Source organism: Centruroides vittatus, unplaced genomic scaffold (assembly GCF_030686945.1).
Source record: "Centruroides vittatus isolate TY-2023 unplaced genomic scaffold, ASM3068694v2 contig_474, whole genome shotgun sequence".
In the NCBI taxonomy this organism is placed as follows: domain Eukaryota; kingdom Metazoa; phylum Arthropoda; class Arachnida; order Scorpiones; family Buthidae; genus Centruroides; species Centruroides vittatus.
The window spans coordinates 3592827-3611167 of NW_027122266.1; the positions used below are offsets into that span (position 1 = coordinate 3592827).

The 18341-nt window shown below is 28.6% G+C and overlaps 1 protein-coding gene across 1 annotated transcript; it reads left to right on the top strand.

Annotated features, from left to right (window-relative positions):
- Nucleotides 1-352: 352 nt before the first annotated feature.
- LOC136977813 (NHL repeat-containing protein 2) lies at nt 353-17893 on the top strand. The gene is made up of 11 exons (XM_067273390.1): nt 353-532; nt 1625-1951; nt 3248-3513; nt 9412-9549; nt 9645-9777; nt 9858-9948; nt 10014-10242; nt 15323-15445; nt 15573-15770; nt 15842-16028; nt 17408-17893. The coding sequence occupies exons 1-11, from the start codon at nt 355-357 to the stop codon at nt 17530-17532; spliced, it is 1995 nt and encodes a 664-aa protein (XP_067129491.1). The 5' UTR covers nt 353-354; the 3' UTR covers nt 17533-17893.
- Nucleotides 17894-18341: the final 448 nt, after the last annotated feature.

Sequence of the window (18341 nt, forward strand, 5' to 3'; positions counted from 1 at the left end):
ATTTCTAAATTTATGATTAAATAAACACAAGACGAGATATGAGAAATTAATTAATAGGTATTAACATCATAATAGAGGCCAATTTTCCAAAAAAAAGTCCTTCCTTCTGGGAGGTCTTTCACGTGTTGCGTTGCCTTATTCCGTCAAACAACTCCTACGTGTAATGTACTGTACGGTTGAAGTAAATTAAAGATGACAGAAAAATTGACGGAACAGAATTGATATGCCTTATTTCTGCATAAAATCTTTAAAAATATCGTAAAATATTTATAATATAATTTTTAGAAATATAAAACAACTTTACTTTTTATTTATATTAATATATAATTTTTACACCAGAGGAAGTCAAATATAATGGCGGATGATTCGGAAATTGAAAGTTTCGGATTAAATAAACTTTTATGTTATCAGTCGGAGCTAGAAGAAGCTCTGTGTGATTGCAATGATGTAGAAAGTAAAAAGGAAAGTATATTTAATTATATAGAAAAGATAACAAGCGACGACTCGTTGAAAATTCCTGATTTTGGATTAGGTAAGTTTTTACTCTGCTTTAAATTGAGTAGAAAGTAGTAATTACTAAGTTACAAGCTTAAATTTGTTACTTGTTCCGTCCGTGCATAATTTTTTCTGGATAAGAAGAACCGGGAATTCCTCGATACTCCTATACGATCGAGAATCGTGACTCTACACGTGACCTTTTGCGGGATTCTACTTCTATCTCTCTCTTTGGACTGTTTCATGGAGGTTTAATTTAGCCTTGTGGCCTTTCTCTTCCGATCCGGCCCTTCATGAGATGTTTATCTCCAAAGATTTGATGATGTCAGTTCTGTTGCCAGACACACCCAAAATTAGACCTAGTTTCCTTATTTTTAATATTCCTGTTTATAAGGAAAATTTTCTGTAATTCATTTATGATCTTACTTAAGACACTGATTGTCTTGATGTATCTGTTAAAAATTATGCTAAGAATTTTGGTAGGAATTTTTTCCAAAAGGATGTAAGAAATTGCTCGTGTTTGTTGATGATTTAACAAATTGTGAAAATATCCACTTATAAAAGTTTTTCCTTTTATGAAACAAATGCTAATGTGATGCTAACTATATCTATAATCTTTGTTCTTGTCAAAACACATGAATCACGTAACCAAATATAATCTGTTATTGAAAAGTTTAAATTGTCCGTACTCCTTTAGGAAAAATTCTACGTAAACTTCTAGCATAATTTTAATAAAATCTATGCTAACTCGAATAATAAGTTAGTTAAAAATAAATACCTATAGAAAAATTAAATTTCTATAGACAAATTACAGGAAATTTATTTTATGAGCAAAAACATTGTTTCTATAATGATCTTAAATAAATCATAACCTTCAATCAAACTCCAGTAGTTTTTATTATTATTAGTGTAAACCAAATTTATATAATCCAGATGTAAATGATTGTAGTTTAATTTACATCTATGTCTATAAATAAATAGTTTTGAATATTTTAAATTATGAAAATTTAAGTGATATGTTTGAATATGATACTTTCAACAATAATTTTATTTTTATTTTAGTTTATTTTTTTACAATACTAAAAACAAATTTATTGTAATAATATTTATATTTATATATTACAAATAGATCATGAATGGATTAATACAGAGAAACCATTATCTGTGAAAGAAGATTTAAAAGGAAAAATTATAGTTTTGGACTTTTTTACGTATTGTTGCATTAATTGCATGCATATTCTTCCTGATCTTTTTGCTTTAGAAAAAGAAATTCCAATTACTAGTGGTTTAGTTGTCGTTGGAGTTCATTCAGCTAAATTTGACAATGAAAGATATTTGAAAAATGTAATGGAAGCTATTCAACGATATCAAATTCATCATCCAGTTGTCAATGATCCTCAAGGAATTTTATGGAATAAATTGCAAATTTATTGCTGGCCAACACTGATTATCGTAGGTAAGAAATGTAAATTTTTATTGGAGTATTATCCTTAACCTTGAGAACAGTTAGATAGGTGAAAGCCAAGACCAGATATGGAAAGCTTAGGGGCGGACCTGATAAACTGTATATGAACTTCCAATACATACTAGTCACATTATTTCAGTTTAAAATTTTCACTTGAAAGGAATTAGATACATGACGGGCATGACAGGTGCAAGACACTACTAATTTAAGGTGGAGAGCATATAATTTAAATTAAATAAATTAAAAATATGATTAAAAATTGCAGCCTGGCATTATGACAGTGTCACAATAAATAATTGTTTGTATTCCTATAAGCAACACATTAGACTTCTCTAATTTCTATATAATCACAAAATGTAATCTATATATATAATCGAGACGAGTTGATAATAATAAAAATCAGCGCAGAGCCGAAATGGTTAGGAGTTGTAAGTTGAAATTTGGTACACAGTTAGGGTACGTCACGAGAATGCACACTAAGAAGGGATTTTTTGAAATTCCTCCCCACGGGGGAGAGGGACTGGATTAAGGCTTAACACTTCCATCAACAATAGAAGTGTTATGTAACAATGGAAGTGTTAAGTAACAATGGAAGTGTCAACAATGGAAGTGTTATGTAACAATGGAATTGTTAAGAGAAAGCGATGTGCAAGACACAGGTGCAGTTTTTTTCATTTTTGTGAGAAATCGAACATATTTTTAGACCCATCTAAAAATTCTCTAATTAGTCTGGAAACAAAGGGACCTAATTCTTGCATTCTGTGAAAACGGGTAAGGTAATATTCTTAATCTTCAGTATCGTTACTTTTGCCCAAGCGACGCCAGGCCCACCCGCTAGTTTCTTTATAAGTTAGAAGCTATCTTTATTTCTTTATAATCCTAGAGAGAATAAAAAACATTGTTTATGGAATTTTTATGCTTTTAAATCCCAAAAAGAAATAAAACAATTGTCTACCTACAAACTTTAACTTTACCATTATATGTTATTTGCAAATTATCTATCAAATCTATTAATTATATATTTATTATCTGTAATTATCTACAGTTGTGAATATAGATGTACCAGTACATCAGTATTTTTAAGATGTATTTTCTTTCTGTTCTGCATTTATCTATGTAGATATATTTTACATATTATAATGATATTCTGGCCATGCTACTTCCACTGCTTTTAAAGTGCTTCTCTTTTATATGAATTATTTTTCAATTCTTGTGCAAATTTATCATCATCAATTGAATCTTCATAATCAATTATCAGTTTTAATTCTTAATTTGTAAATATTTTAGGTCCTGATGGTACTATGTTATTCTCGTTAATTGGTGAAGGACGTAGAGAAGAATTAATATTTTATTGCAAGATTGCGTTAGATTACTTTTTAAAAAGAAATCTGATTTCCAACAATGAAATTCCACTTAACAAATTAAAATATAATGTTTCTTCAAAGTATTCTTTATTATTTCCTGGAAAAGTGTGTGTGACAGATGATAAAATCATAATTGCTGACAGCGGTCATCATCGTTTGCTTATTCTCAACAGAGATGGGACAATAAATGTAAGTTAAAAAATAATTGTTATAATTAAATTAAAATTACAATAGCTTTATATTTTTTATAAATAATTGAATATAAATTAGCATTATCATAAAATAAATATGTAATAATTAGAACTAGGACATCTACACAGTAAAAATCATATAAGTTATAATTTATAACTAGTTATATGAATTTTAGTTCCTAGATACCGTAGCTCTTGTAATAACTATTTTCAATATTGAAACAGGAAAATTGAAATGTTTATTAATCTAAATAACAAATTTTTTAAGACAAAATAAAAGTTAAAATTTGTAGTTTTGATGTTTGCTTTTTATGGAATAAAATCTAAATCTACATATGTATTAAAATAAATTACTATTGTTTTTGTAATACAGTAGATCCCACTTTGAAACTTGCCTAAACTAGTAATATTAACTGGCTGGTAATATTAAGAAGGGCAAGTAAATATGGTTATCGTCAGAAGAAATTCTGGTTTCATTGACTCTAACATTAAAAGGACATGTTAAAACAAATTTAAAAAATAATTGAAGATTTTTTTAATTATAATTATTATTAATTAATATAATTTGTTCAATATTGTTTGTCTGTAACCATTTCAACAACAGCTAGCACAATGCCAGAATTTTAAACTATAATATTGCAAGCAAAGGATTAAAATGACAACACTACCCAATATGATTTTTACCTCTGAAAAATTAAAAGTGGTTTCTTATCAATTCCGATTCCTACATATCAAAACTCAATAAAAAAAAGTCACATCATGTCACTGTTTTTACATATTGAAGGCATTATATCAGGTATCTGCATTTACCAATTTAATGCAGATGCTCTTACACGACTAATATTAGGAATTAATGCCACAAGAAGTACTTAGCGAAGTAAAACAAGCAGTTGAAACTTGAAACTGATACCTCACATTCCTAAGCTGAATGCATTATTTAAAGTGCTTTAAACTAAAATTGAGCTATACTTCTAGGTTTTGGAACAGTTTGTTTAGATCCTCTGACAAATGACATTTAAATAAGATAAACTTTCATTTACACTATACAAATTAAATTTACCTCCAGAATTTAATAAGAATCTATAACAACTGTACTTGGACAGACTGCAGTAATTTCTCTATTTGAAACATTAGGTATAATTGGTATAGTTGGCTGATGTACAAATCTGTCTTCACTGATTTGTTAATGGCTGAAAAGAAAAGTGGTGCATGTTTTAATTTGTTTTAATTTTATTCTATTTTCATTTTACCATGTGTTATAAAACTTATATACAAATAAATATTAATACAGCATAAAATGATTTAAATAAAGAAATGGTTTTTTTTCAATTTTTGTTAGTAGAAAATCAATATCCAAACCACATTTTTAAAGATAAGTTTATGTACACTTTTAAAACATTTGCATGTCTTTAATGTCTAAGATGCTGAGAAGTGTACATGTCATAGTATAGAGTTAATGCAAATCAGCTTGTAGAACAGCTGCTTTTTGTACAAAACTTTTGATATCCTGCAGGATTGAAACATGATTTGGATTACACATAAAAATGCAGCTTTCTATCCTGATATATCTGCCAATGTTTGAAATGGTGTAAGTAAAGAAACAAAACCATGTCAAAATGATTTTCACGGTACATGAGCTATATCCATGTGCTATTCTTTATGTATATCATTATACCAGGGGTGAATTCTCTGGGCTTGCTTAGCATGCACTGCATGCTTAAGAGAAAGTTTTGACTGTCAATATATTTTTTATATGAGAACGAATGTGCCAATAATAATTTATTCTAACGTATAAACTCTTTTATCATTTGTGTTAGCTTTTACATTGACAGCTAGTGGCAAGCCATTTTAAGTCAGTGTGATACAAGAACTTGATCACTTGCTCGTGTGGAGGTTTGCCACAGCAAACAAGTGCACACGCATGATGTCATTCGAAGCATTTAACATGCCAGATTGTACTGAAAGCTTGTCAGCATACATGGATTGTGTGCAGGGGCAGATCTACACAGAGACTACTAGGGCATAAGCTCTGGGCTCCCGTGTCAAGGGCCCACAAAAATTGAATTATTATCATAAATTTTTAATACTTTTTTATTATAATATATTTCATGTGTAGATATAGGCCTATTATTCTTATTATAACTTTCAGTATGCCCAAAAATTTTGGTCAGGATTTGTCCCTGTATTATACAAAGATATGTGTATATATGAAAATTTAAAGATGATTTTTGAAATCAGGCAATTTTTTTTTTTTTATAGGAATAACCTATTTCAAAAAGATGCCAGGAATTAAAAAATTTTTTGTTGGGTAGTGTAATGTTTAAAAGTTCTGCTTAAGACTGATAATGATTTCAGGCCATAATTATGTTCAGACAAGTAGTGTTTAAAAAACAGCTAAAAATATCTATTTTCTGAAAGATAATGTTAACTAAATTTTGATTACAATAAGCAAATTTTTTTATACAACTCTGCTTGCAATGAATTTCATTCACCAATAAAATCTTAAAATAATTCATACTGTACAACGCATAGATGTTTATTTTTGTAAAAAACAAAAAGTAATTTATTATGAAGATAAGTGATCATACAAATATATCAAAAGCTGATATTTTTGGAGAATATGTTACTATTAAAATATGTAATTTATAATTTGTAGAGCCTTTTCAATATATTTCTTTGAACTTCATTCAATGTGTTAAAATTCTATAATCACCTTGGAATAACATCACCTTTTCACTTTATAAGAGTTGCAAGGCATTGAGGTAAGGAAAATATAAACTTGTGCAGCAATTGCATTGTGAATTTTTTCTTGTTTCTTGATTAAATACATATGTAATTGTTCTAGTGTGCGAAGATGATGATGATGATGATTTTTCTTTTCAAAAAGCTGCATAGAATGTCATCTTTTCTTTTTAAAAATCCTCATACATTTTCTATTAGAGGTGGATGCTGGCCAGGGTTGTACATGTATATAATTAGAACTTTGGCTAGGATTTAGGGTGCATCCAGGCTTTGATTTTCCTAGCATTGTACAGATGGGTGTTGTTATTCTGGAAAATACAGGCTTATCTTTTGAAAAGTTTACATTTTGATTTACATAGATGTTGCTAAAGGATTAGAATATAGGCTTCAGAGTTCACAGCACCAGAGAAGAAATGCAAATATTCAACTTCCTCTGTGCTTTGTATCTCCAAATCATTACAGACTATGGCTTCTGGACTTGTCTTGAATAACATGCTGGATTATTAGCTTCATCTTTAGTATGAATGACTTTCTTGCCTATATTCTCATGGTTTACATAAATGTTAATTTATCCAACCATAGTATTTTCTTCCAATCAATGTTTATCCACTTCAGATAAGTTCTGGCTCAAGCTAAATGTCCGCACTTGCATGATTTATTTATGAGAGATTTTCCCTTGGATTTGTACAGCTTGTATTTACATTGTTGGCTATAGCTCCACACTCTGCATTCAAATAATGATATATTAAAGTAGTCACATTTTCAAATAAATAAATAAACAACAATAATGAAAAAGTCAGTGAAAGATTCTAAAAAGTCATTACCTTTTTGCAAAACACTGGTACATTTCTTAAATAATTTTTCTTAAAACAATTGTATGACTATCAATGCCTTAAAGAAATTTGCAATAATGCAAATAGTAAAATAATTTTTTGGAAAATTTTGGGTTCTGAAAATATTCTAATCTCTGTTTTAATGTTGAAATTGAAATTTTGATTCACTTTTTTTAATCATCAAGCATAATTTTACTTCTAAGCTAATCATTCCTAATATTATTTAGAAATTGTTATTCAAAAAGGTAAAAGGATTTTTCTTTATTTTGAAAATTTGCAAACTTTATATAAATTTATTTTAACTTATAAGTTTGTTAAAAAATTTATTTGTAATGTTGTTTTTAAAATGTAGTAATGCTTCATATTTTTGAGATAATTTATTCTTATTAATGTCATTGTAGATATTAAGATTCAATTCTCTCTGGGTCATTAAAATGTAAATTGCAAACTTTATGTAGTTTGATTATGTTCTCTCAATGAAGATACTGTATTTATTCTAATAAACAGTTTGCTGTCTATAACTTTTTCAGCTTGCAACTGTGCCTACTGTTAGAGGGTGACTATTATGCTTTGAGAATTGGTTATTATTTGAGGTGACTATTAATGGAATAAATCTGGTAACTTTTTTCTTTATTATTATTTGAGAAATGCAACACCTCTCACAATTTATTTCAATATGAGAGTAACAATCATGGCCCCTGCATGATAGTGACTGTCCAGACCCTACTCAGGTGGCTTAGGTTCATGTGGGCCTGGTATGAAGATGTCCAGCTTATAATTTTTGCTTTGCTTGGATTTTCTTGTGGAATATTGAGTTCAATTTAATTGGAATATTTAATTTTTGGCATAGTTTAATTAATATTCTAAGCTACTATTATTAACTTAATATAACAATCATAAAAGTGTAAAAGTTACCTTTCCAAGTCACGAGGAAAGCTGAAAAAACTTTTGTCAGAATTTTTCTATTTACAATTATGGCAGTTTGCTTCGGCAAAAGCCAGAAAATTTACAAATAATTTAATCGATAGTTTCTTGGGTTTTATCTTGTTGATGTGCTTTGTTTTTCAATTTCTGTCATTCAGTTCTTTTGTTGGTTCCTATGTTGTTTTTGTTTTTAATGTCGTGTTCATCATTGTAAAATTTATTGGTATAATTCCTCTATTGTCTCTAATAAATGTAATCTATGTTTTTGTAAATGCGTGCTTAATTTGTGAATGAAAATAATATTTTTTGTCATTTAGCTGCCTTATCATATCCAAAAGCAGCCACGGGGGACAAGTGATTAGGTCCCTCGCCTCACACCACTAAGGTCTTGGGTTCGAGTGGGGAGGAGGGCTCACCAATGATCCTAGTCCAGGGGTCCCTCTGTAGGATGGGGGCCATGGTGATAATACTGAATAGACTGCAATTTTTCAGTTTAAAATAAGTCTATCTTTCTCCAATAGACATCATGCTTATTATTAGAGGACTCTGTTTATTAGACTAAATAAGGTATTGTTGTTTAATTAATGTATACAAGTATAAATATCCAAACCCAATAGTTATATGAGGGGCATCCAGAAAATAAAGAGCATTTGGCTATAAAAAAGGAAAAAACAGTAATGATAGGAAAAAATTTCACTAAGATAGATAAATTTCATTAAGTAATTAGTACAAGACCAGTTACTTTTCAACATAGTCACCATTACAATTAAAGCACTTGCTGTAGTGTAACACTAGTTTTTGGATTTCTTTATCAGACTACTATCACCAGTTTTTTTAGCCAGTTAGTGACAATTTCTTTCATCTCACAATCTGTTTTAAAACATTCCAAATTCACCCAATAACTTTCAGCTTGGGAAAAAGTGAAAATCTCTGGGGGCCAAGTCAGGACTGTATGGTGTATGGTCGAAAAATCCCTGCCAAATTTTTGAAGCAGAGTTCGAGTGGTTGCAGTAGCATATGGCTGCGTATTATCTTTTTTGATTAAATGTTAAAGACCATTTTCTCACACTTAGTTCATTCATAATGTGATCATCATACACTTCCATTATTTGCTTATGGATTCTTATAGGACAAACTTTCTTTGCATTTAGAAAATTAATAACACATTTGATGAGAGTTTTGATTTTTATACACATTTTAACTCTTGACAAAGCAGTAACAATAAGCCTGCCATTATTGAAACTCTACATGTGCTAAGCTAACATATCAGAGAATAAATTGACCTTGAATAATGGCAAGTGTTACGTGTAAACATTCTGTATTTTCTGGATGCCACTCAAGTGTTGTATATACTTATGCTCTTTAAATGTTAATTACAAACTATTTTTGAAATAAAGGCTATCATAGGAGGCTTGGAATCTGGATTTATTGATGGAAATTTTTCTGAGTCAAGATTTTGTTCACCACAAGGAATTGCATGTAAAAATTCAAAATTACTTTATGTTGCTGATACTGAAAATCATGCTATAAGAGAGGTAAACAGTTGTTAGGTTTTGTTAATGGCATATTTATTTCCTTAATTTTAACATTTGTTTAACAATTAAAGAATTTTAGTGAATAATTTGATTAGATAGATTTAGAGAGTAGAAAAGTGAAAACTATTGCAGGGACAGGTAAGCAAGGATATGATAAAATTGGTGGTAAAATTGGAATTCAGCAAGAAATTAGTTCTCCCTGGGATGTATGTTTAGCATCTTCAATTGGTAAATTATTATTATTATTATTTTTTTTTTAACAGGTTTTTCATAGTAGATATTATTATTTGATTGTTTTCTCTTTTTAGAAAAAGTGGATGATTTATTATTTATTACAATGGCTGGAACTCATCAGATATGGGTGATATTTTTAGAAGATGCTATGCTATATGGTGAGAGGTAAAAATATTTATTCTTGTAAGATAACAAACAATTTATGTTTAAATTAAATTTTATTATAATAGTTTTCAGAAAGGAACATGTGTTAATTTTGCTGGTAGTGGAAATGAAGAAAATCGTAATAATAAATACAGAATGAAAGCTGGATTTGCTCAACCATCAGGACTTGTTAGAATACAAGTTGAAAAGAAACAATTTTTATATGTTGCAGATAGTGAAAGTTCAAGTATTCGTTGCATATCAGTTACAGATGGTTCTGTAACAAGATTTGTTGGAGGTGATATGGATCCTGTTGTAAGTTCAATTTTAAAGTATGTCATTTTATTTATTTAAATTAATTAATAAAAATAATTGAAAGTAAACAGTTTTTTATTTTTAATTTCAAAGTGTTTTTTATAAGAATATTATACCCCTCTGATCAAAACATCTGGAATGGTTCAATAAAATGCAAGATTTGAATTTAAAATTACTTGATCAGATCCAAATGATACTGGAACACATTTAATAATGTCCCTATTTGTTAATTAAACAACACTTTGATCACCAATTTCTGACTTGAGCAAGGTGTTGTTCACCAGTCGAAGTGTACAGTCTACCAGAGCATGGTTCATCTTCAATGTATTTTCTGCTCATTTTCTCTGCTTTCCTTGAACATCTTGTACCACTATAAAACTTGCTTTTGATAGACTATTGTCACTAAAGGCTTTTGTCACATTTCCAATGTTTCTGTGGAGCAATTTTGTTGCAAAAACAGAATTTAATATAAGTTATTTGCTCAATTACACACTCAACATTTGAAAAATTGCCAGCACAAAAATTCTTTATACACAAAAGAAGCATTTATTATACAAACAAAAACAGATGATGACATAAGGACTGCTGCTTGATGTCATTTGGTACAACTTTCATTGACGAAAAAGATGAGAGTGCTTTTTTACTTATTGTAAAACTTACACTTACTGTAAAACTTGTATATAATATTGTGCATATAGTTTTGTAGAATACATGAAAATATCCTCCTTTAATATGATCAAGGATGGTTTTAACCACAAAATTATGCTCTCTTATATATATGAAAACCACATACTATAACATTTGATAATATCAAATGTATCTCGTTCTTTTTTATTTAAGTATCCAACTCTAGTTACATAAAACAAACAAAAACATGGCCTTTTTTTGTTTGTTTTATGTAACCAATTATTCTTTAGTCTTTTGAGAACTTACTGACTTAGTGTCTGTTTTAAATATATTTTCAAAAGTAAAGTATTATATATAAAGAAAAACAAATAGTTTTTTTTTATTCCTTCCTTTTGTTCTTTTTTTCAGTTTTTATATGATGACTTGACTATAGTTTGTTTCTGTATGAAAAAGATTGTTATATTGTTGCATAGATGGGAGGTGAACAACAGTAACGAGTTGTTTGTAAACATGAAAGGATTCTTTATTAATCCCAGAGCATACTATCTTTGCAGCTCGCAGTACCAGAACTAACTCTTAGTTTGATAGCTCACACTTTTATAGTGTGAGGGGGCATTCTTGAAATCAACAAATAACAGTTTATTAGCATACGAGAACTTTCTCAAAACTTTGAGAAAGTGAACATAAAAGAGCAAAACCAATTCACCATTGAGCAGGTTCAAACCAGACACCTTCCGATTCGTAGACCAAGATGATAACCACTACGCCATGGCGTTTGACAGTTGAAAATAAAATGCAGCAATATATTAAAAAATTTTGAAAAATATTTATTTTAAATATATTAAATTTATCTTATTTTATTTTTATTTGCAGTTGTAAGTACAGTAGATTTTTGTATCTGACCCTCGCATATCTAGACTTTCCCTCATCTCGACTGGTCAAAGTCAACCAAAAGTTTTAAAAGATATTGTATACTACCCTGAATCTTATTTTTCCATACTGCATTGTGTACATTTTTTAATTTTTTTTTTATTAAGGTTGCATTGAAGTTTGTACAAGGGCACAATGCATCAACCACTGTTGACAGGATACCATGATAATAATGGGGAATTGGCATGTTAGTTCATCAGTGAATTGAGAGGAACAAAAGAAACAACTTTAACACAATACTTTCAAAATTAATTGTAATTGTCAGAAATAAGTGTTTTATACATAGAGTAGGCATATATGTTATAGTCTTATTTAAAAAGTATCTCACTCCCTTATCCAAGTTTTTTTCACTTCTACCCACTTAGTTCAAATATAGGAAAGTCTACTGTATATGTTCCTTCTTTTATATTAAAATCAAAACTTTCAATGAAGTCATTTGACATATACTAATATTGTTTGATATAAAGTTCTTGTTGTTTGCAAGTTCTGTAATTTTGTATGAAGGTATTTATCTGAAATTTTGGAATTGAAAGTATTTAGGATAATTTTAGATATTTGTTTTAGCATCTGAAACATAGTTTAGGCTCATAGTCGAATAAATAAAGGAAAACAAAGCAGATTCTTTATTTCAGAATTTCAGTTTATTGAAATTCTTTTGCTTTTATTGAATTCTTGACTTTAATTAATGTGTTCAGAAATAAATAAAGGTATTATAAATGTCATTAAAATTTTTTATTACAGATATTTTCTCATATATTGTAAAGATTTATTTTGAAATATTAACTATAAAAAATATTTTAATTATATAGGCTAATTTATTATTTAAACAGTGGCGTGCCGTCATTGGAAGCGATGGAAGTGCTGCTTCCACCTTCCAATGACCTTCCCTTGTATTTTATAAAATATAAATTTTCATATTTTAACGTACTTTTAATTAATTAAAATTAATATTTTATTATAACTGCATTATGTATCTTTTACAAATTTCTATACTACATGTGAAAAAAACGATAAGATTGCTATTGTATATTCGAATAATTCGGTGGCGGAAGGAATCTCGAAACCGGGTCAGTTTCCAATCAGCCAGATTATATAGGCATTGGCGCATGCGCTTTATAGAGCACCAACGTCATGGTTTAGCTGGTAGAAGCAACACACGCGTAAAGCATCCAATTTTATATCCCGGAGCGGTTGTGGGCTGTTAGCCGCCTGCTAGATATTCGGCCACCCTCGCCCGATTATGTGAATCATGAGCAGACTAGATCAATGGCGGGCAACCCCCGGCCTGCGTGCCAGCTACGGCTCACGAAAAGTTTCTATCCGGCCCGTGAGATCTTTAATAGATTTAATTAGTTATTTTTCCAATTCTTTGTAATTTTCGAAAACAATAAGAGAAATAAATGTAGTAATTAACTTTTTATTTATTTATTTCATATTTGCAGACTAAAAAACAAAATTACAAACCACAAGAAGGCGTCAATTAACTACTACGGCCCGGGGAAAAAACGTAAAATTTATTCTGGCCCGTGTTATAAAAAAGGTTGCCCACCCTAAACTAGATTTATAACTAAACCCAACCGATAGGAATTTACTGGCATGTTTTTATGATAGTTCTGTATAGTTGACAGGAGTTTAAAAAAATCCATTAAAATATTTGATATATTTATTCTGCGTTTATTCCGCTTTTCCATCTTATATTACTTATGGATTTCAATGTTAAACCGGTGATATTACGATTTAGTATGTCCCATCTGTAAGGGGATGGAGAAAAAACGTCTACAATTCTAGTACAGTGTTAAAAAATTAACTGTTACTTTGGCAGCATCATTTACAACCAAATTTAATGGATGAGTCATACAAGGTACAAAAAAAGCTCTAGAATTTATTTTCCTTAAATTTACGATTTATATATCTATTGTCATAAAAATTTGTCTTTCCACTTTTTTCCCAAGACTACAGATATTCAGGTACAAAGTAACTGGTTTCGACTTATTTCTACTAAGAAGTAGTTAAATAATTAACAGATTAGGGAATGGGACATAAATGAAACCTTGCTGAAAGAGCCAGAATTTTATTTAAATAAAAGCTTAACTGAACCAATCACTAGCTCAGTACAGTGGGGAACTGATTTCCGTGTACACCTGGTAATAAAATGAATTAGTTAGAAAACAAATGATTATTAAGTTTAACATATTTAGATTTTTACAGCTATGGTGAGAAACATTTAAAATTTACAACAGCCCTGTTGCGTCCTTTGAGATATACTAGTGATGCGACAAAAGAGGCATTTGACATTGACCGGTATCAGCACCCTCGGGATTTGGCAGCCTGCGTGCATGCACGTGCCGCACACCTACCAGGACGTCTCTGATTCCATTCATTAGCCACTCGTAGGGAGCTATTTCACTAAGCGGATTGTTTTAAGATTTAAAAAGTAAAGAATATTTTGTTATTTTTATTTTTATGTACAGTTTGGTCTAATGATGTGTTCACTTGTTTATAATCGATCAGCGCAGCCGTTACAATTCCGTTACAATTCCGTTACAATTCCCAGACACGCACCTGTTATCAAAGAGTTGACCGTTACGATTTGACCGTTACGAGATTGACGGTTGCGATTTGCGCTGATCGATTATAAACAAGTGAACACATCATTAGACCAAACTGTACGTTTCTTCACAAAGTTATATTTAATTATAAGTTTTTTTAAAAGTATGTTCATACAATTGAAGAATTTTTTGTACTAGATATGTGTATTCATCACACATTTTGTTTTACCAAGTAAGTTTTTTTTATAATTTTAATTTTAGCCCTTATATCATGGCTAGTGATTCAAAAATTTATTTTAAAAAAGTTTTGGCTCAAGACCATATAATGAAAAAGAAAACATTATTAAAAGAGAAAGACCAATGCCTAAATTAAATATAAATACCTTAACAAAAAAATTTCGACATTTGACGATAAGATTTATGACGAATGAAGATTCTTTCGTAAAATTGAAGCAATTTGGAAATCAAAATAGAATAGAATTTAACATTGGTAGACAATATAAAATAAATATTGCAAATTATAACAAGATAATTACGATTAATAGATATAACATCTATTAATTTAGATATATGTTTTTTTCTCAAAGCAAGAATTGGCATTTAGAGGGCATAGGGAATTTATTGAATCTAATAAGAAAGTTCAATATAATTACCTCTGTTATTTATTAAGTACGTCAGATAATCTATTAAAAATACATTTAAAGAAGTATACTATTTTTACTGGCTTATCGAACAAACGAATACGAACGGGACCTGACGCACAATTAATTGATTGCCCCTGGAAGTCGACTTCTTACAGAAACACAGCTTCCCTATCATCAAATGCCACGGCACACCACTGTATTTAAAGTATTAAAGAATATCATATGTTTTGAAATTCAATCTATTTTCTGGTACTTATAATAGAATTACATATGATATCTTAGATATAAAATTTAATGATATTTATTAAAAAAACATTGTTTGTTAATTAGAATTTATTCGCATTTGGAGACAGAGATGGAATTGGAATAGATGCTAAATTACAACATCCAATGGGTATAACTTATTCTGATTCTGAAGAACTGTTATATGTTGCTGATACCTATAATAATAAAGTAAGAAGTTTTCTGTTATAAAAGTCTGCAAAATTATGTTCAGTTATTAAAAACAATTTACATTATTTCAAATTTGAGTTTAAAATAGTGTATTTTTAATACATAAATTTATGAAATAATATTACAGATAAAAGTAATCTCTCCCATCACGAAGAATTGTTATACATTAAAGTTGTCAGATACAGAAAGTGATAAATCTGAAAAAGCTGAATTTTATGAACCCAGCGGCCTGTGTTTTGTTGATAATGATAAGACATTATTTGTAGCTGATACAAATAATCATTCAATTAAGATAATTGATTTAAAGAAAAAAATTATGTCACAGGTATGTTTTAATGAATAAAATAAATTTTATGTTAAAAGTATTGAAAGAAAATAAATATTTGTAATTTGTAGTTAAGTATCAAGTGGAATTTTAAAGAATATGATACTACTGACCATCTGAATGTTAAATCACATGACAAAATCCAAAAATACAGGTTACCTGTAAATGGATGTCTGAAATTATCTATTGAATTTAATTTCAAAGAAACATTTTCTCTTAATAAAGATGTTGACCAGATTTGGAATATTCAAATTTCAGGTATATTTTAAGATTGTTAATTTTTATTTTATTTTGTAATAGAAACATTTTATCCACAAGTAATAAACTTATTTACTTTTCCAGCAAAAATTTTAATACACAGACAAACATTTCTGGCCACAAAAGCTAATTTGTAGGTTATAAAATAAATTGGGACAGAAACGTTTGTCTGTGCATTAACATTTTTGCTGGAAAAGTATCATAAATAAGGTTATTTCTTGTGGATAGAACTATTTTCAGTTTGTGTTGTTCTTTATTTTTGTGAAAAACGTTTATTTAAATGTAATTACAGATACATTTTTTAATGCTATAATTTACAGTTCAGAGACATATGAACAAGATATATGTCCCTATCATTTTGATATGTTATAAAATGTTTTTAAACAAGCTTTCCTATATTTTACTTAATCAATTTTCCGGTGAATGATTGTATTTTTGAGTATTAAACATTTATTATTCTATTAATGAAATAATAATAATAGTATGTATAAAATATGGAGAGCTATATTTAGCTAATAAATTATATGAATTTGTTTTTAGTTCAAAATAATTTATTAACTTACTTTGGGCTATTAATAAAAATGAAAATCAGTAATTTAAAATAAATGAAATAATTTATAAAATCTATGTTACATAATACAACCTTAAAAAACTGAAATAAATACTAGTATTTATATTTAGCAAGCTATTGAAATGAAAGCACAAATCAATGGTTTCCTTCATTTTGATATAGTATATAGCAGGGGTGGCCAACTTTTGTGTACATAAGATCTACGTTTTATCTTAAAAATGTGTCGCGATCGACTTGTTGTCATAGGCATAGTCTAAGTGGGGGGGGGACGTGTGAAATACATACTACGTTTATACGCTGTGTTTCAGTATGAGGTGCACTGCTTATGAATCGAGTCATAACTGCATGCATACTGTTGCATTCGGTTACAAAATATGTAATACATTAAGTCAAGACATCGCGAGCGATCGACCAAAATTGGCTTGGCGATCGACCAGTCGATCGCAATCGACTTGTTGGCCACCCCTGGTATATAGTATATCTATGCTCTTATTTTATAATTATAATTAGAATAAAATGATTGAATAATATTTTAATTAAATACTTTATTGTACTTTTAATTCATGGATTTTAAGTGTTGTAAACACTTAATGTTGAATTTTATGTTTAGTAAAATGCTTGTTTAGAATTTTAGGCATTGGTGTATAAAGTTCAGAAAACATTTTAATATTTTGTGTAAATAGTTAATCTATAATTGAAAAATATGGAAAAGCATTATTATAATATTGCAGTTATTAATAATAGTAATATTACTTTTAAAATAACAATTATTTTTAGATAATTAATATAGTATTTGACTGTTTTACAGATGATTCTCTTAAAGTTGATGGTGAAGAGAAGGGAAATATTGACAGCCTATTTGAACCACTCACTTTTATTTTGAAACCAAACAAAATTAGCCACAAATACAAATACTGTATGTGTTGTAATTAAGTTATTTTTATGTCATAAGGAAAAAAATGTCTGTTTAGCAAAGATTTTCAAGCATAAAATATTAGTTGACATTTGTAATGAAACTTTATCAGAAAAAGATTCAATAGTTATAGCATTTAGCAAATTAGAAATATAAAAGATAAATGTAACAATTGCAAATAAACAGCTTAATAATATAGCCTAAATAAAAATTTTCTTAGCAAAAGTTTACAAAATTGAATGATTATTAATGAAACTATTGAATTTACACATCTCTCTAAAGTGAAAGCAATGACAATATACTGTACATAAATTTTGATTGTTATATACATATTTTTATATTTAATATATTTTTTAATAAATATATTTAATTATGCTCTCATTTTGTTCCTTATTTTATAGTTATTGTTTGAATTAGAATATTGTTTGAATTAAACATTAATTTAACCAAATCAAATAGTTACTAAAGTGCAACACAACATTAAATTTTCAATTTTTTTAATATTTTTAAACTACTATTAGTTAATATATTTTCAAAGAATAGAAAACTTACTTTACTCTTTCAGAATAATAAAATAAATAATTATGATACATATGAAATATAAATTTTATCATACATATATTAAGACATAAAATTATTTAGAAAGATATATCCAAATCAACTAAAAATGATTTTATATTTGCAACTGTATTACTAAATGATTGATACAATATTACCGATGAAAGTTATTGCATTATTATAACACATTATTAATTCATTGAACTTAAATTCCAGCAAGCACTAATAACTGGATAAATGGAACATATGCTTTGGATTTCATATTAATTTA